We start from the raw sequence: 17,605 nt of genomic DNA on the forward strand, positions 1-17,605 counted from the left end.
CGTGTCTTCAAGCCATCGGTCTCCTGCCTTGCGCGGATGCTGCAGCCAGAGCTTGGCCCCCGGTGCCAAGGGCAACGGTGCTGGTCCCTGCATCCTCGCATGGAGCCACCCTGCCAGCCCCCGCCCTCCCGCCCCCCATCTCTCTTTCTGCCTTTTCAAGCAATGACAGAAAACCAGATCCAAATCCCCACCTTCTTCCCCGAAAAACAGGGCAGCAAACGTGCAGGCACACGCCAGGCGAGGCACGAAGGGCTCGTGCTCGGGCTATAAACCAACAAAACCAGCACAGGAGATTTTTCATGTACAGAAGGGAGAAGAATAACTCAGCTGTGACAACATATCAACAACAGCTAAATTTAGCGGGTTATTTTCAGAGGTCCAGATGCTGGGTAAATACAACCTTATTATTTCACGCAAGGGCAAAAGTTCAGCAGAGTCCCTCGTGCTTCTTTTCTCTATTATTTCACCACATCCAGCCGCAGAAGCCCACTTTTGAAATACTGTAATATCATCATTGCCTGGCTGCGCTGGAGGAAGCCCTCAGCTCGGTCCCCGTCCCTCAGCAGTTAGAGGAGGCCACTGCTTAATGACATTTGCAGAGCATGCTCCTGATCCTGCTTTTGGAGAGGCCTGATGCTGCTCTCGGCAGGGATTTATTCGGAGGATGCAGTTTTCGTGTGCACGGCTGGTGTGCGAGCCTTTCCTTTCTGCTTTGTCCAGAACAATACATGGGAAGCGAACGTCAGAGAGGAAGCGGAGGGTTAGGAAATCCATGGAAACCCAGCCCCGGCTGGGACTGCTCCAGCGGGACGGCTCGGTGCGGCACTGTGTCCACACAGCCTGGGGTTGCCGCAGGAGGGGGACGCTGCTGGGAGGAGACCGAGTTCCCAGCTACTCCTGCTGAGATATTACCTCCAAGAAGGCAGATGAAATCATAGAATGGTTTAGGTTGGAAGGGACCTTAAAGATCATCTAGATCCAACACCCCTGCCCCGGGCAGGGACACCTCCCACCAGACCAGGTTGCTCAAAGTCCCATCCAACCTGGCCTTGAACCCCTCCAGGGATGGGGCAGCCACAGCTTCTCTGAGCAACCTGGGCCATTGTCTCACCACCCTCACAGCAAAGAATTTCTTTCTAAGATCTAATCTAAACCTCCCCTTTTTCAGTTTAAAATCCAAGTTGTCCCCCACCATTCCTGCTGAGGGAGCTGAGCACGGCAGACCCAGCTATTTTAACGACAGTGGGGAGCAGCAGTGACTTCGTACAGCTGGTGTTGAGGGAAGGGGCAGTGCTGCCTCCGCTCCCAGCTGCTCACAGGCAGGGATGGGACCTGGGTGGTGGCCAAGCATCCCTCCAGCAGCGTGGAGATCATCAGGCTGGGACATGGACATGTGGCCAAGAAGGCACAGGCCAGGATTGCTGTGAATGCAGCTGAGTCTTTACCAAGAGAGACTTGGATTTTACAGGCAGTTTTAACCAAGGGGAAAAAAAACCCTATAAACATAATTCCCCCCAAAATCCAGCCACAGACATGATCTGCAGGAGTCTTCCCTGCCCCTTCCTTTGCACAGAGCTTTCTACCCCTTTTTAACAAGCTCTTGATACTGATGTTGTTAATCTCTTTGGTGAAAGGGCAAGAGAGACCACCCAGGATTACCCCCGGAGCTCCCTTCACACAGCACCTTTTGTTGCCCAGAGCTTTCCTGTGCCGGCCGGGCTCAGAGCTCACCTAACCCTTACATGGATGAAAAGCAAGAAGCCGGGTCACTGCCCTCCAGTTATAGGGGAACTGCTCGGAGACCCCATGGCACATCCCATGGGCTCCCTGCAAGGCAGCATTTCCCTTTCCATAGCGCCGGAGGCTCTGGACGGCAGCACCGCTCCTCCCCGCCTTCACTGCTGTTTGAGAGCCATCATCTGCGGGACCCGTTTTGAGCACTGTGCCAAAAACAGAGAGAGGGAATGACACAGGGCAGAGGAGTGCTCCATGGTCCCTCTACTTCTGGAGCTGCTGAGAGCTAGTGACCACAAGCTGACCAGTTTACTGCTGGAGGTGTCACTGAGCGAAGAGCCACCAACCAGTGAAATTAAAAAATGCAGGACCTCTACCCATCTCGCCCACCGGCTGGGCCACATGGGGCTGTTTCTGCGGGGTTAAACAGGAGGACAAAGCGAGATCTGGAGCATTTCTCCACAGCCAGGACCAGCAACACCATTTCAGATGAGTTTGGCAGCAGGGCCCTGCAGCGTTCTTAAATGAGGCAGCTGGCTGTGCTCCATCCATCAGCCCACAATCCCTGATCCAGCCCCACAGGGGTACACCTCTTCCTCCTCCTCCTCCTCCTCCTCCTCCTCCTCCTCCTGCAGACCTCCACCAGCCTCCAGTCGCCCCAGCACCCATGAGGCCCCCCACAGAAGGGTGGCCCCGACCCCCAACTTCTCCCCCTGCCTTTGCAGAGGGATGGTTAGGGCAGAAGCAGCCCGTGGACACATGCACAACAACCATGGATCAGCCAGGAGCTGCACCGCAATCCCCGCCTGCCCGGCTGTCACCAGTGAGACATCTCAATCACACAACACTGAGGGGGCTCTGAGCCGGGGCGGGGGAGACCCTTCTTTCCTACAGCACGGTGGTGGTCTCAATGCCTTGGAGCTCCTAATGAGCTTATCTGTGAAGCACAAAGTTGAAGCATGAAGAGAGGAATTGAAGAGGAACCAGAAAGGGGCCGAGCCGCTGCCGGGCTGGGCTGCCCTGGTTGAACGGCTGATGGTGTGGGCACAGCACACACACACACACGCTGGCGAGGGGACCCGCTCCTCTCTGCAGGGCTCCTCCGCACACACAGCAGCCAGGATTTCATGCCACTAATTGGTGATTAGTTCAACGCACGGCCCAACCACGTTTGCTGCCATGGAGGGGAAAGGATGGGGTGAAGAAGGGGACGGGCAGGTCTTGAGGGGGTTCCTCCTGCACCGCTGGGGTTCGGTGGGTGCCCTGGCTGGCACTGCCTCACGCTAGCTGCTTTTGCTGCCTCTTTGAGAAATAACAACTTGGGGGAAAACTCATACTGTTGACAGAAGAAACCAGAATCTCAGCAAGGGGATGGTCCTCCTCATCTCATAACCCCTGCCCACCCCACAGCCAAGAGCATTCCTGCCCCGGAAAACATCGTCGCAGCTTACCTGCATCTTTTTTATCTTCTAGCAATGTGAAACACTGTGAAAAGAAAGAAAAAAAAGAACAGAAATCATTTTGTTGTCTTTTCGATTTGCACATTCATGGTCTCCCACCACTCGCATTTGGGCTTGGTCCCCACCACAGCCTCCTCTCTCCTGGAGAGAAGCTGGGACCAGCAGTGCCTGCGCTGGCTCTGGGGACAAGAAGGGCCCTAGCAAAGGTTTGTCCCAAGGGCATCACCCCATTGGCTTTAAAACATCAGTGCCAAACATGGCCCAGAGCGCCGGGCAACCATGGTGTGCCCAGCATGTGCCCACCACCGTGGCTCCCTGCCTGCTGGAAGGCATCAGAGGAGGAGCAGCAGCTGGGACCAGGGGCTCTGCATCCCTGGGGAGAGAGGGAGGGCTGGACAGACGGACCTTTCTGCCTGACAGCTTGAGAAGGACGCTGCAAAGTTGCCCAAGAGCGATCAGGTTGGCAGGCGAGGGGTGTCAGATCCACGGCAAGGGGTCAAAACAGAGGTTAGGAGGACGCGGTCTGTTCCTCCGAGCGTGCAGACCACGGTGCTCTGCTCTGTGCCACAGGTGACACCCATGAGCCACCCGCACACTGTGCATCACACCCGGGTCCCTTCCCACGCTGGAGCTGGGTCTGGACAGCACTGGGGAAGCCTCTGCGGGGCAGAGTCTCACTCCAGTGGAGGAATCACTGGGCTGGGGTGTCCCCAAACACGCCCCTCGGTACCCGTGCAGCCACACCGATGGCAGTGGAGATGTCCATGTTTTAATCGCATTAGTAGGTCCAGGAGCAGAGCATACAATGGTGTCTGCAGGCACGGAAAGCCAACAATAAAGAAAGGAACAAAAAAAAAAAAAAAAGAGAAGCTGAAAGCAGGCTGGACTCTCATTCCCTAAACCTCTCCATGCGCACAGCACCTGGGGTGGGAAAGGGGCCACCAGCACCCCTCGCCTGGGTCTGGAATTCTGTGAGAACAAAGCCAAGGGACATGGGATTTAAAGACGGCAAAGCCTTGCCAGCAAAAGGGAGACGATGGCAAATTGCATGGAGGTGGAGGAGCAGGAAGGTCTTGGCACTGCCCGGGTCTGGAGAGAGAGCCCAGGACTATCCCTATGTCCTTCTCCGGGCGCAGATGAGCCCCCTCCATCGCAGCCGCAGCCCCCACGGAGCAGGGCCAGAGGTGCCGGCAGGGCAGCAGGGATCGCTGCAGGAATGCAGCGCGCTGCTGAGCCGGCCTTTCCCACGGGCCGCCCGGGACCCCTCTTCCTGCTGGGACAGCGGGGCTGGGGATAACCCAGAGGGGGAGATGGGCTTAACCATCTCCCCGCTGCCAGGCTTCTCGCAGCAGCGCCTGCCTGAGAGCTGCCTGCTCGGCTCCGTGCTCCCCCAGGAGCCCCGATCTGGCAGCGTGTGGGCAACTGGAGAGCATCAGAGCCAAAAATGTTTGGAGAGGGAGATGATGACCCTATCACGTCTGTTATCACAAGCTCTGCAAACATCAGCCGTGCAGCCGGCACATGCAGTTGATACCCACGGAGTGGGGCAAGGTCTGGTGGGCGATGAGCGAGGGCTGCTCTCCCAGGCCATAGCAAGGGCAGGAAAAGCCAGTCCTTGTGCTAAGGCAGCTTTGGGGACCTTCCTCTCCCCTGCCATCGTGTCTTGACCCTCACACCTCCTTTTTCCCATGAAACCTTCCACCAGCCACAGCTCCACTTCATTTAACCTGGAAAGCTTTAATCCCAGGGACAGAGTCCTGCATGTTTCTCCCTTTTCAAGAAATTCCTCTGCTGTCCAGAGCAAGTATCTGAGCAACACCAGCACAGGGAGGAAAACGGGAAACCAGGCTGAAGTCTTAGCCCCATGCAAGGCCATAGGTGCTCACTGGGGGAAATCAGGAGGGTGGTGTCCTCCATCCCTTTGGCTTTCCCCAAAGCCCACCCAGCCACTCAACCCTGGGAGAAGCTCTCTGCGCTCTGCAGAGCTGCCCCTCTCCCAAAGCCTCGCACTCCATGGAGACTTGTCCACCACTTGTGGGACCCAGGCAGAGGTCACCCAGGTTTCATTTGCTGGTGTGGCGTGGCTGCTGTGGAATTTAAGTGGAAGTATGGGAATGGCAGTACGTCCATGGAAGAAAAAGAGAGAAACAAAGCATCCACCAGAATACCCTGTGTTACTGCAAACAGAGCAATAGGAAGCTTAAAATCAGCAAAGGAAACTATGCAAAGAGCACAACCACTCCTGAACTTGGGAATGAGGCACCTGTAGCATCCAGCAGGGAGCCCCTTGTCGCTGTGCTGGTGTTTTGCAATGCCAAATTCAACAAAAGCCTCCTGGGCTGAGCTAACGAGGAAGCACAAAATGCAGAAACATCATTTTGGCCGTCTCCTCTGAGCATCCAGGAAGCTCCTGTCCCCCCTCCTTCACTGCTGGGCCACTGCTCCGAGGGAAGCACCACCTTGCTTACATCTACTGAAACAAGTTTTCTTTTTCCCCGTGGCCGGTAGCTGGAGGTGGTGAGCCCGGGGACCCTCACTCTTGTTCTCCTCATGTAGATCCCATCCCTTCTGAGTGTAAAGGCCACCTAACTCATGGCAAACAGCCAAATATCTTCTGGAACCTCCGACTACCTGGAGTTTTCCTTATCACAGGCCCCTGCACAGGGCCACCTCAGCGCCCGGGGGTGATGGTGGGGAGGAAGAGCCCCAGAACCAAAGGACAAATTTACTCCCAGACCCAAGAACAACTTTTGCCTGCGCTCAGTCTCCACGGTGCTGCAGGCATCCTGCAAAAGCGTTTTCTAAGCAAGAAGCAGATAGAAATATCGGCTTAATTAGTAGATGGGGAAGTATCCTGAGACAGGGAGGGGGGTCGGGAATGCGTCAGGGTGGGGAGAAGCCCTGCGCTCTGGCCGGGGCCACAGCCAGAGGAGCAGCTGCAGCTGGGGGGGGACGACTGGGGACAGCGATGGCAGGAGCCATCCGATGTCTCCTCCGAACCACCCATGCCAGCGGGGCCACCGGACCCTTCGTCAGGGTCAAGGTGATGGGCTGAAGCCAGCGGACCGCTGGTTGCTTTCGACTTCACTGAAGTCCATGGACAGCTGGGAGCTGGAGCCCTTTGGGAGCTGTAGCTCTGCAAGGGGGGGACACAGGACCCTGTCCCTGTCTCCCTGTCACCACGAGCACGATGGCAATGACAACATGCAGCTGACAGGGGCGAGAAGGGTTAACAAGGATGTGCTAAGCTCTCTGGAGACAGCAGGGACAAGACAGCTACTAATATTATTAATGAATTTCACAAATGTCATTTTTAGACTCAACTATTTTAAGCTTTGCATTGAAACCCCAGGGGAACGGCGTGCATTCCACATTCACTTCGCCACGGCGGGCCCACTCCCTTGACACAGCCCGGTGCGCAGACCTGGTTGGAAAGGGATTTTACTGCTTTTTCCAATCTGAAGCTCCTGAAATCCATACTAACAATACCCCCCAAAATCCACCCAGCACACCTACCACCGCACTGCGCGGGCTGTGGTACAATAAATCCAACACAACAGAAAGGGGCAGGCGGAGAGAGAGAGAGAAAGAGTTGCACGTTATTAAGGCGACAGATGAGGAATTAAACCCAAATGAAAAATACCAGATGCCATGAGAACCACTGCTGCAGGAAATTAAAAACTCCGGGCCTCTGGTCTCGCTGTTCCTTTGTCATCCTGCTTGCAGTCCCTCCAGGTCAGCAAAGCCAGACGTGGTCCTGCTGCCACCCTGGGAGCCCTGAGCCTCCAGGCGACCCCCCCAGTTTGCAAGGGTGTCCCCCAGCCCAGCTGCCGGCCACCCCCCTGAGCCGTGTACAGCAGGACCCGGCTTGGCATGTGCAAAACATGTCTGGGGGCTGGCAGCGTGCGTGGAGATACACAGAGTCCACCACCGACTGCATGATAACCACCGGTGCCGCATCCATACACACACACACACACAAACATACACCGCACCAGCTCCAGGACGCGGGTACCATCGCTGATGGGGAGCGGGCTAGCACGGGGTACACTGAGCAACACATCCGCATACAGCCCATCCAAAATTAACCTTTCACGTGCATGGGGGGCACGGGCACGACATCCCTCCGGATGCAGATATCAGGCACCCTGCCCAAACACCATCCCCTCTAGAGATGCCACCCCCCCGCCCGCCCTCCCTTCCAGCAGCTTCTCCCTGAAATTAGGAGGAGGGTGTCGAAAGACAGACACTATTTAAATAGATGGCTCCTTACCTTGGCTCTTTTGAAGCAAGCCCAGAAAAAATCCAGTAATGGCATGATGGGGGGGGGGGGGGGGGGCGGGCTGGGGAATGGGAGGGGGGAAGGCACGGAATACCCCTAGACCACGGGGCTGGGGGCAGCCCACCCCGACACCCCCATGGCTGCTGCCTGCGGCACAGGGAGCTGGGCAGAGCAGGCAGGAGCTCGGCACAGGCAGGGAGGGAGGGAGGGAGGGAAGGAGGAGGCAGCGCTGCCTGCGGAGGCGGGCCAGCGATTCAAACCCTGCACCGTTATTCAGTTGGTCGCGAACAGGCTTGGACGGCGATCGAAATTCCCTGAAGATTGCGAGTTTTTAAACAGCTCCAGGCTTTCCTTCCTGCCTCAAACGCACCGAGCAGCGCTCCCGTTCCCAGGCAGCGGGAAGGAGCGAGGGAAAAAGAAACACCCCCCGGGAGCAGAAGAAATGGGAGTTTCGCTGTCAAAGGCATATGTAGGACATTGGAAACCCAAACCCCAGATGGTTTAGGTTTTCACACCGGCCCCTGCTCCAGCTCACTGTCAGCAGTCACAGATGCACTCCCAATGTTGTCCCCTCCGAGGGACAAGCCGTACCCATGTTGTCGTCCCCGGGGGCACCTGCCGCAACACCAGTGCGCGGCTACGTTCACCGCAGGCAGGGCGAGCGGCCAGCCCCACCGTGGGGCAGTGGGCATCACAGCTCAGCAGATTCAGACTAAGCAACAGCAAGTTGATCTGCAGCGACCCCCCCAGACTGAGCCATGCTCCCACGGGACACTTGGCGGATGCCCAGCAAACCAGTGGCACCACTCCTCTCCACCGCCCACCCCAGGGGACCCTGCGTGCTGGTGGCAGGGGGTAGCATGTGCTGGTGGCCCTGCCCCAGGACAAGGTGCCATTTGAAGGATGATGGCCCAGCATTTGGTGCACAGCAGCTGAGCCCTCTGCCAAATGTCAGCAACGACAGACCAGGATGTGGCGCTAGGACCCCCCCAAGCAGGACCGGTGCCTCGGCAGATCTCTCCTGCCTGTCCCGGGGCCACCTCTGCTGTTTTTCCCTACCTACCACCAATGCCCTTCAGACTGCCTGGGAGGGATGCTGAGACAGCCTCGAGATGCTGGTGGAGGGGAAGACCATCAGAGAGAGGAACAGAGGAGAAAGCAAAACACCAGCAGGCCATGGTTGACAGAACCTGAGTTGGTGGCAGTGCAAGCATAGGACACCCCATGGTGTGTGGCAGCTCCTCCTGGCCATGGCCACCACCACTGAGCTGAAGGGCCCTGCTTAGATCCCAAGTCTCCCAAACCTCACTGATCCTTTCTGTGGTGAAGCAGAGACAGAAGAAGCAGGGAAGCAGGAGCTAGGGGACAAGGTAAGGAGAGGAGCATGGAAGACCATGATGCAGCAGAGCTGGAGAAGCTGCACCTGCCTGAAGAAGATGGCATTGGGCACCACCAGCTCGGCAGCATCCCGCAGACCTGACCCGCACCCTGGACCCCCCAGATCCGCAGCGCTGCCCCAGCGGCACCAGCATGGCCCCAGTGGCACCGGCATGGCCCCGCACACAGGCGGCATGAGCCCCGGCGCTGGCTCCAGCTGCCTCCTTCCATCTCCCCCTCGTTCATTCCTCAGCAGCATTTTGGCACCGGTCCCGGGCTTGGCACAGGCTGCGGCTCCTCCGCTGTGTCCCCTGCGTTCCTGGGACAGCGCAGCAGGGCTGGGGACACCGAGGCACAGAGTAAGCTTTGTGTGTCGGCCTCTTTTCTCCTCCTTTAAACGCCCAGGGCTAGAAAGACAGTCTCACCTCTACGGGACACTTGCCCGGGGTCACTTTTCTAGTGAGCGTCTTACCCATAGGAGGGTACACATAGGAGCTAAAGCCAGATGCTGCTGCCTGAGAGTCAGCCACCCTCCGTAACTCACTCACCGCTGCCTCAAGGGCCACTGGTTTTATTCTGAGGACTTGCAAATACTTCCCTGTGGTGGACAAAGGCAGCTGGGATGAGTGCCTTTTTCCAGATATCCCCATCCAGCTCACTGGGTACCGCTGCCATAGTGGTAAAGCTGCCAGGGGACTGCCACCACAGCAGGGCCACTGAAAGGCATTGACAGTGCAGGATCCTGCGAAAGGTGCTCCTGGCCACTGTCCCTCTAGGCAGCCTAGGGACACTTCTCAACACTTCTTACAGGCTTTCCCCTTTGAACACGGCAGAGCTGGCCATGGAGCCCCATGATGTAAGAGCAGGGATCGCTGCCTGCGGAACAACTTGCCAGACTGGGAAGTAGTCAGGGGCACATGGGTGGGCACGGGCTGGTGGGTACCCAGAGCTCCTGCCCTTGGTATGGTTTCGGTGCAGGAGACACACTCCTTTGTTTCCATCTCTGCCAAGGGCTGGGGCTGGAGGCAGGTTTCACAGGAGGGACCGACCCCGCAGGCACAGTGGAACTGTTGCCCCACTGGGTTCCTCTTCCCATTGAGGGGAGGACAGATAACTGCCTCTTCCAGTTAGCACAGGCAGCACATCAGGTGGCAAAAAGACATCCGCGAGGTAAACACGACACACAGATCAAGATGGCTCTGTCCTGCCAAAACGAGGAAAGTCCTTGCAGAAAGGTGGGCAGCCACCCACCCACCCTGGGCTTTAACCACACCAGCTCACCGGAAAGGTGCTGCCAGAGAAATGACCCCACCAGCACTTCACTTCACTGCTTGCTCTGGTTGAGTTAAGTCCTTTTCCCACTTCCTCCAGGAGCAAAAAAAAAAAAATCAAGTTAGTGCAAACAGAAGAAAGCTGTCTCCTTCCCAGGGCCTGGGAGACAAACCACAGAGGCTTCTGCATACTTGTGTAGCTTCTTCCTTCCTATCCAGTCATCCCAAAAGCATTCAAGTAATTTTAAATCCAGGATCTTTCTTCAGCATACCAGGATACCATCCTCGGTAAGAATAGATCTTGGGGATTGGATCCCCTGAAGCCTGTACACACCAAAATGGGTATTTCTGCCAAGTGATGCCAGGACACAGGCTCCACTCCTGCGTTTGTCTCTTCACAACATTTCTAACATACCTGCTGCACAGACATCTACAGGAAAAATAAAAGCAATTTCTGTTAATTCTCTCTCTATATGTATCACTATCACCTTCAGACTTACGCGAGAGCCCATTTTAAAATCCGGCTGATTTTAGAAGGCTGATTCTAAGGAAAACTCCCCACTGTACAGGCTCACTAAGAGTTTTCCATGTGGTGAATCCCAGCCCTGCCCCACCTGCTGCCCGCACTGCCCAGAGCTAGGACAGACACTGGGATGCTCACCAACCGGACCCAGCACTGCGACAAACGTCTTGCTTTCTCTGTAAGTCATGGGACAGGGCCGGTATTTTGGAGGACAGGTACAGCCTCTCCTCACAACAGATCATCACCCAGAGGATCCCATGTCACCTCCAAAAAAGCCTGCAGCCAGGAGCTATTCCTGTCCCATTGATGAGCTATTGCTGTCACGGCTGTTGCTCAACAGCACCCAGGGACAGCATTAATAACAGTTAATGGCTGGCAGCCTGCCTGGCAACATTCTCCCCGGCAAGAGAAGCCACCGTCACTGCTGGTACTGCTCCTGAGGGCTGGCCCCTCTTCTGCAGGAAAACGTGGGGCATCTGACAAGGTGTGGGCAGGGGGCAAGCTGCCCCTTGCCAGCGAACAGCCCCAGCCAGCCATTAGCATGCAGTGATTTTCCACTTGCTGCTGTGTGCAGGCATTTCCCCGAGGTCAGGAAGGGAGCAGCTACTAGAAGAGCAGGCATTTGCCCTATTAGCATAGCGGGAACAGTAACCCTTTTCTTTTAATAAGGCTGGATGGCCCTGCGGGTGCTGACGGGGCAGGGCTGGCAGGGGCTGCGATACAGCCTGGGTGGCGAGAGAAGAAGGGCTGGAGAAGGCATAAAACCCACTGCCCATGGGAAGTGTCACCTGGGAGGCTGCAGAGACCTTTCCAGTGAAAGGGATGGACCAGCCTTTCCAGGTGAGGGTCTGCAGGGGCTCTGCCTGGGAAGGTCCAGAACATGGCACCCCACCACTGGGGCTCGGGCTGCGATGCCACCCCCAGCATGGACCTCAGAGCTGGGCTTGGTACCCTGCTATTGAAGAGGCACCAGGCACCACAGTAGTTGGGCCATGAGAAGCCTACTGAGATATGCGAACATCAAAGAGCAGCAGAAGACATACCCCAGCTTCCCACTGCCCCATGGCCGCCCCATGGCCACCCCATGGCTGCCAGGGAGGCAGCAAGCTCCCTGCCTGCCTGCCACCACTGCTTTTCCCTTAAAAAGTTTCTCATTAAAAATAATCCCAACGCACATGCTCCAGTCTTCAATGGTGCATTCAGGAACATGAGAAAGCTGTTAACAAACTGGATTGTTTTTAACAGATAAGAGTCTAAACTCTTTGGTTTTGATTCTGAAAACAAACTATTCCAACAGAAGTCTCTTGGACCAGGTACCTAATTTTGTCACTCATAACAGGGCTCCTGGCCTTTGCTGCTCAACCAGACATTGCCAAATATCCCGCTGGGGATGTCCTCAGCCAGGTGGGGAACCACAGCTCTGGCACCCATCAACCCTGGGGAGCAAGCAGGTCAGTGCCACTCACCAGAGAGCAGGACCCTGGAAGAGGGCACACAGCACCAGGAGGGATGCCATGGGGTGGCGATCAGTAAGGGAACAGTTTTGGCCAATGCAGGCTCGATTACAAAAGATCACCATCCAACGTGATCAGCCTTGACTCACGCACGCACACAAACAAAGAGCCTATTTAACGATACAGGAGAGTTATTTCCAGCAGAGCAGTTGCTGCTTCTACTTTGAGGAGCAACAGAGAAGCTATGAATATACCGGCTGGGCTGGTGCTGTGACCAGGACGAGGGGAAGTGTCCCAGCCTTTGTCTGTTGGGCACGTGCTACTCAGCTGGCAAATGAGCCCATTCCTTGAGCTGCAGCTACTGTGCACACTGGGTACCCTGTGCAAGGGCTGGAGGGACACATGTCAGGGTCCGCTCCCACCCAAGTGCACTATGATGGTGCTTTCAGGGAGGTTTTCTTCCCAAATGTGCTGGGGATGGGCGCTGTGGACGAGGGAGGATGCTCGGCTGATGGGATGCCACAGGCTGCACCGGAGACCCAGCACCACAGAACAGCATCCCTCTCTGACGAACAATTAAGTAATTACTTAATCCCCACGTGCCAGCTCCTGCTGCAAAAGGAAACAGTCTGGTGAGCAGGGCAGCACCCCTGTAACCCGTCTAGGGTTGCAGGTGTAAATCCCCCATCTCACAGCAATAAAGCAGCCAGCCTGTCCCAGGGACATCCCCTCAGCCAGTCCCTTCTTGAGGCTGAGCCAGAAGGGCAGGATGTCACCCTCTCCCAGAACTTGTGTCCTGCTGATGCTTCGCCCTCTAACCCCAGGGACATTTTCCTAGCCCAGACACTTGCTGAGCTCCCTCGGACAATTTGAGTGAGCCAAAGGCCCCTTGCCTTATCAACGGCTGCAAGAAGCCCTCCACCTTCTCAAAAATCCTGGCAAATGCTGAAGCTGTGTATTTCCCTGCAAAGGATGGTCTGGTTTGTAAATATCAGTGAATGTATTTACAAATACTGATTTATTTAGTATACACATAGAAACCAAATAAACTTTTCAGATGGCTAGTCCTCACAGACTCACAAAACTCCCCAATTTTACTAAACGAGAGATGACATCACTGAAATATATAGTCAATGATGTTTTTGTGGAATTTCTGATGCACAAGCTGGGGAATGCTCCTGCCCCGATTCCCTGGGACTTCCATGGATCTACAAGCCCCAAGCCGTCAGACAGAAACCTTGAAGAATTCAACAACAGGAGGTTTGCACCAGTAAATTCCATTAACATAAAAATGTTAGCCTTGTTAACGAGTGTCCTGGCTCTCCTCAGAAGTGGGGTACTCTCCCTCCCCAAGGGCAGCTGCTGCACGCCTGGGGCTTGCCGGGACCCCCACCTCCACCCCCCCTGGGGCTGCGGGTGAGGATGGTGACAGCACCAGGGGAAAATAACCTCCCTGGCCCCAGCGGGTGAAGCAGAAATAACCTGCAGACAGTACAGGCGTTTGGCGGGGGGCCAGGGCTCTTCTGGGGGATGCAGCTGTGATGGGCAACCCCTGGGAAACACACCGAGCTGGGGCATCATGGAAGATCCGGGTGCCTGGTACCATCCCTCCTCCCGCTCCTCCTCCTTTATCCACCTCCAGTGGCCACTATCCATAGGGGATGCTGGGTCTCAGCCTTTACGTGATCATTTCCAAAGCCACTGGCTCAGCACACGAGCTCAGGTCATTCCTCGCCATCTACCCTTCGCTCTGTCTGCATTTGAAGCCGAACTGTTGGAGTTTGTGGTCCTGCAGCACCCAGAGCTTTTCATCAGGGTGGGGAAGGCCACTATATAAATGCATTTAAAAGAACGTAACTGATACGATAAGATGTTTGAGATACTATATACAAGCTACACAAATTACACATGCTGTAAACAGACCCAAGTGATACAAAAGGAAAATGGCTTTTTTTTTTTGAGACCTGTATACCTAACCAATTTTAATTCTATTTAAATTCAAGCACCTAAGAGCGTGTTTCTGGGAAGAGCCTACAAAGATTCCCACGCAAGGTAGAACTCCAGCAGAAACCCACTGCTGTGCCATAGTTTCCATATAGGCACCCTGGAGATAAAAAGAACTATAATACAGGCTGCATTTTTACATATAAAAGAGTGGCAAGAATGCTCACAAGGCAGCTTTCCCTTCCCCATGGGAATATCACTAAACTGCTAGAGCCTGGCTGGGACATTAATCCTCTGCCCCCGAAAGCAGGCGCCAAACCAGCACAAGGAATTGCGAGCATCTCTTATTATTAGCACGAGCAGGGAGGCTGCTATGGCAAATGTATAGGAAAAGCAAAGGGCTGTGCTATTAACAGCCAGAGGACAGACTGGGGGGGCATGGCCTGACTCTGTCCTGGGGGTTGGATGGAGAGTGACAGTCCCCAGGCCTAGAAATGTGGCTGGTTTAGCAGGGGGCTGCCTGGGAGCCCTTCCCCGCCAGCCTCTCCTGCCCGCATCGGAGCGGCAGCCACAGAAAAAGCAGATTAACCACCCTTCTGCAAAAGCCCTGTGGCAGGGCTGCCCGAGAGCAGCACGGGGAGGGCTGGCATCACATGAGGGGACACCAGTATGTGCACGCACACATACATACACACACAGAGCCCACCAGCTGGCTGGCTGCGAGGGACACGCTCCTGCCGGTGCCTGGCTACCTGCCTCAACGGCCAGCACGCTCAGCAGCTAGGAAAAATAATCACAGGCAACGGGGGCACATCTTTCTTTCAGGCTTGCACAATTAAATGCCATTTAATAAGCTAAATTTGACCTACTGGTATATTTTCACGCATAGTTCTAGCGACAGCTGTTGTCTGGGGAAGATCCCAGCCCTAATTCTGGCCGAGGTTTGGGATTAATTAAGGAGACAGAGGAATCTCTGTCAGGTGCAGTGCCCTGCTCTCTGCAAGGCAACCCAGGTCTTTTCAAGTTTAACCCCGCGTGATGAATTCGCAGGCAGCCTCCTCTCGCTTGCACAGGGTTGGACCTTCCCCACACCAATGTTTTCAACATCCCGAATTCAGAGGCAAACTGTCTCTTACGCAGAGCACGCTGCCAGGGATACGGCAGCTCTGCTCGTGGCATGCTGGTCCCTGGACGCAGCACCTTTGCTTCCACCCAGTGCAGAGCCAGCAGTGAAATTCCTTGATCCAAGCATCACTATGTGCATACCTGGAGCACGAAGAGGGCAGGATCCAAAGGTTTCTGCAAGCCAGCCTGTGTCCAGTTTGGCTTACTGGGCCCTGCCATCACGCTCCTACACTCTGGGCTCTCTGGAAGATTGCCACCACAAGCAAAGGGCTGCCTGGACAAGCAAGTCTCCTCACCGAAGTACCAAGGACCACAGCACGGAGAGCCCAGAGGCTGGGAATATTCCTGGGTCATCCTCAAGAGCCCAGGTTTGCTGTGGTTTTTCCCATTCAGACACCGCAGAAGACATTTAAATCAAACCAGCGCGAGCCACAGCTTCTCTTGGCACCCTTTCAGTCAATATTGCTGCCACAAAGATGCCCTTTCTTTAGGCCATTGACTGCACGAATAAGGAGAGATGCTTGGGGACAGCAAGTGCCCGTCCTGTCCCCATGGGCACTGCAGCCCCAGGGGTATTTCCAGGGCTGGACAGGAGCCACACGCGCTGCTGCTGACCTTCTTTGGGGATGCCAGGAAAACTCAGAGGCAGCTTCAGAAAACACTTCATGCAAACCCTCATGCACACAAAAGCATTACTATTTAGCAGCAAACTCTTTTCTTCTCCCGGCCCCCCGTGGCCGCGGAGGCTGCCAGGCTCATCCCGGCGAGAGCATCCTGCCCTCGGCCCCATGCCGAAGGGCTGAGCCGGAGCCATGTGCTCCGGTTCCCTGCTCCAAAGTCAATCAAGAGCTGGGAGAGGAAAAGAAAAGGAAGTGCAGATTAAACGAGGGGGATCCCTGCCCTGATTGCTCAGAGACCGAGCCGGCCGCACCGCTCGGGGTGGAAAGAGCTGAGCCCCACAGCCTGCTCAGCCGCCCACCCTTCTGCCAGGCAGGGAGAGGGTCCAGGGGCCACGGCAACATGGGCTTGTTTCTTGGGTTCAAACCCACCAGTTTGGAAATGCCCAAGCCCGAACTTTCACAGTCAGGTTTCAAGTCCCTTAACAAAGCACAGTATCAGAACGAGAGCACCTTTCCTTCCCAAATTACAAAGATGCCTTGAGGCTCTTGAGCACGACCCACCTCCTAGAAGCCAGTAGCCTCTGCACTTGCCCCAGTCCCCGTCTCAGTGCCTGTTTCCCCAGGACATATCCTGGCCACGGGCTGGGTGCCAGCCCAGGCTGTCCCCATGCCAAGTGCAGGGCTGCACTGTTTCGGGATTCTGTCTCCGCTGCTGTGAAGAATCCAGAAGCCCTGAGAAAAAAAGAGGCAGCAACCCCATCCCAGCTCTCCGCTGCGTTTGTTTTGCTAAAGAACAACTGAATTATGGGGAGAGGCAGGTTTTAAATAAGTGCATGGTATAAATAATTGCACCATCTGTTTATGAACCTGAGACAGAAATATAAAATGCCAGAATAAGACTTGAAAAGAACCAGAAAACAATTCAAGTGAAATACAGCAGTTCTTGCTGAGCTCTGAAATTTACCCTCTGCTTTTTTCTTGTAGAAACCGAGGAGCTCATCACAGACTCCTGCCTTGCGTTGGGCAGCATCAGCAACAGCACGAGAAGCACAGCGGAGCCCAGCAGCAGCTTCACTCCTTCCTTTACGTGAAGCAAAGTGCAGCGGGCAGAGCCACCCCCGGGCAGGAATGGCACCTGCCAGAAAGTCAATACAGGGCATGGCCCAAGGAAGGGATTTCCCATCTCTTGGGTTGCATGGGGAAAGAAAAAAAAAAAAAACCAAAAAAAAACCAACAAGGAAGCATCCCTGTCTTATCAGGGAGGAAGTATGGACGGCTCCTCCAGACAGACTTCGTCAGGAGGTGATGGCTCCTCTCCCACGGGTTACCCTGGTGTAAGCCTTTCCTCACAGAGCCCGGTAAGCCCCGCTGGCTCCTATCAGCAAGGCAGCTCAAGATCATTCCCCTGTACATTTTCCTTTGCAGGACCCGTCTTGATTAAGCAAAGAATGAAGCAGGGCATATATCATAGAATCATAGAATGATTCGGGTTGGAAGGGATCTTAAAGATCATCTATTTCCAACCCACCTGCCCTGGGCAGGGACACCTCCCACCAGACCAGGTTCAAAGGCTCAAAGCCCCATCCAGCCTGGCCTTGAACCCCTCCAGGGATGGGGCAGCCACAGCTTCTCTGGGCAACTTGTTCCAGCGTCTCACCACCCTCACAGTCAAGAATTTCTTTCTAGTATCTAATCTAAATCTCCCCTCTTTCAGTTTAAAACTGTTACCCCTCGTCCTAACACTCCACTCCATGATCAAGAGTCCCTCCCCATCGCTCCTGTAGCCCCTTTAGGGACTGGAAGGGGCTATAAGGT

At 55.3% G+C, this 17,605-nt stretch overlaps 1 protein-coding gene across 1 annotated transcript in view; it reads right to left on the bottom strand.

The window, feature by feature from the left end:
* STARD8 (StAR related lipid transfer domain containing 8) overlaps positions 1 to 17,605 on the bottom strand; it is a 74,956-nt gene that overhangs the window by 55,751 nt on the left and 1,600 nt on the right. Inside the window, exon 2 of the mRNA XM_074147086.1 lies at positions 3,186 to 3,219. Within this exon, the coding sequence (XP_074003187.1) occupies positions 3,186 to 3,219 (34 nt within the window). The remainder of the gene's footprint in view (positions 1 to 3,185; positions 3,220 to 17,605) is intronic.

This window comes from Numenius arquata, chromosome 5 (genome assembly GCF_964106895.1).
Source record: "Numenius arquata chromosome 5, bNumArq3.hap1.1, whole genome shotgun sequence".
In the NCBI taxonomy this organism is placed as follows: Eukaryota; Metazoa; Chordata; class Aves; order Charadriiformes; family Scolopacidae; genus Numenius; species Numenius arquata.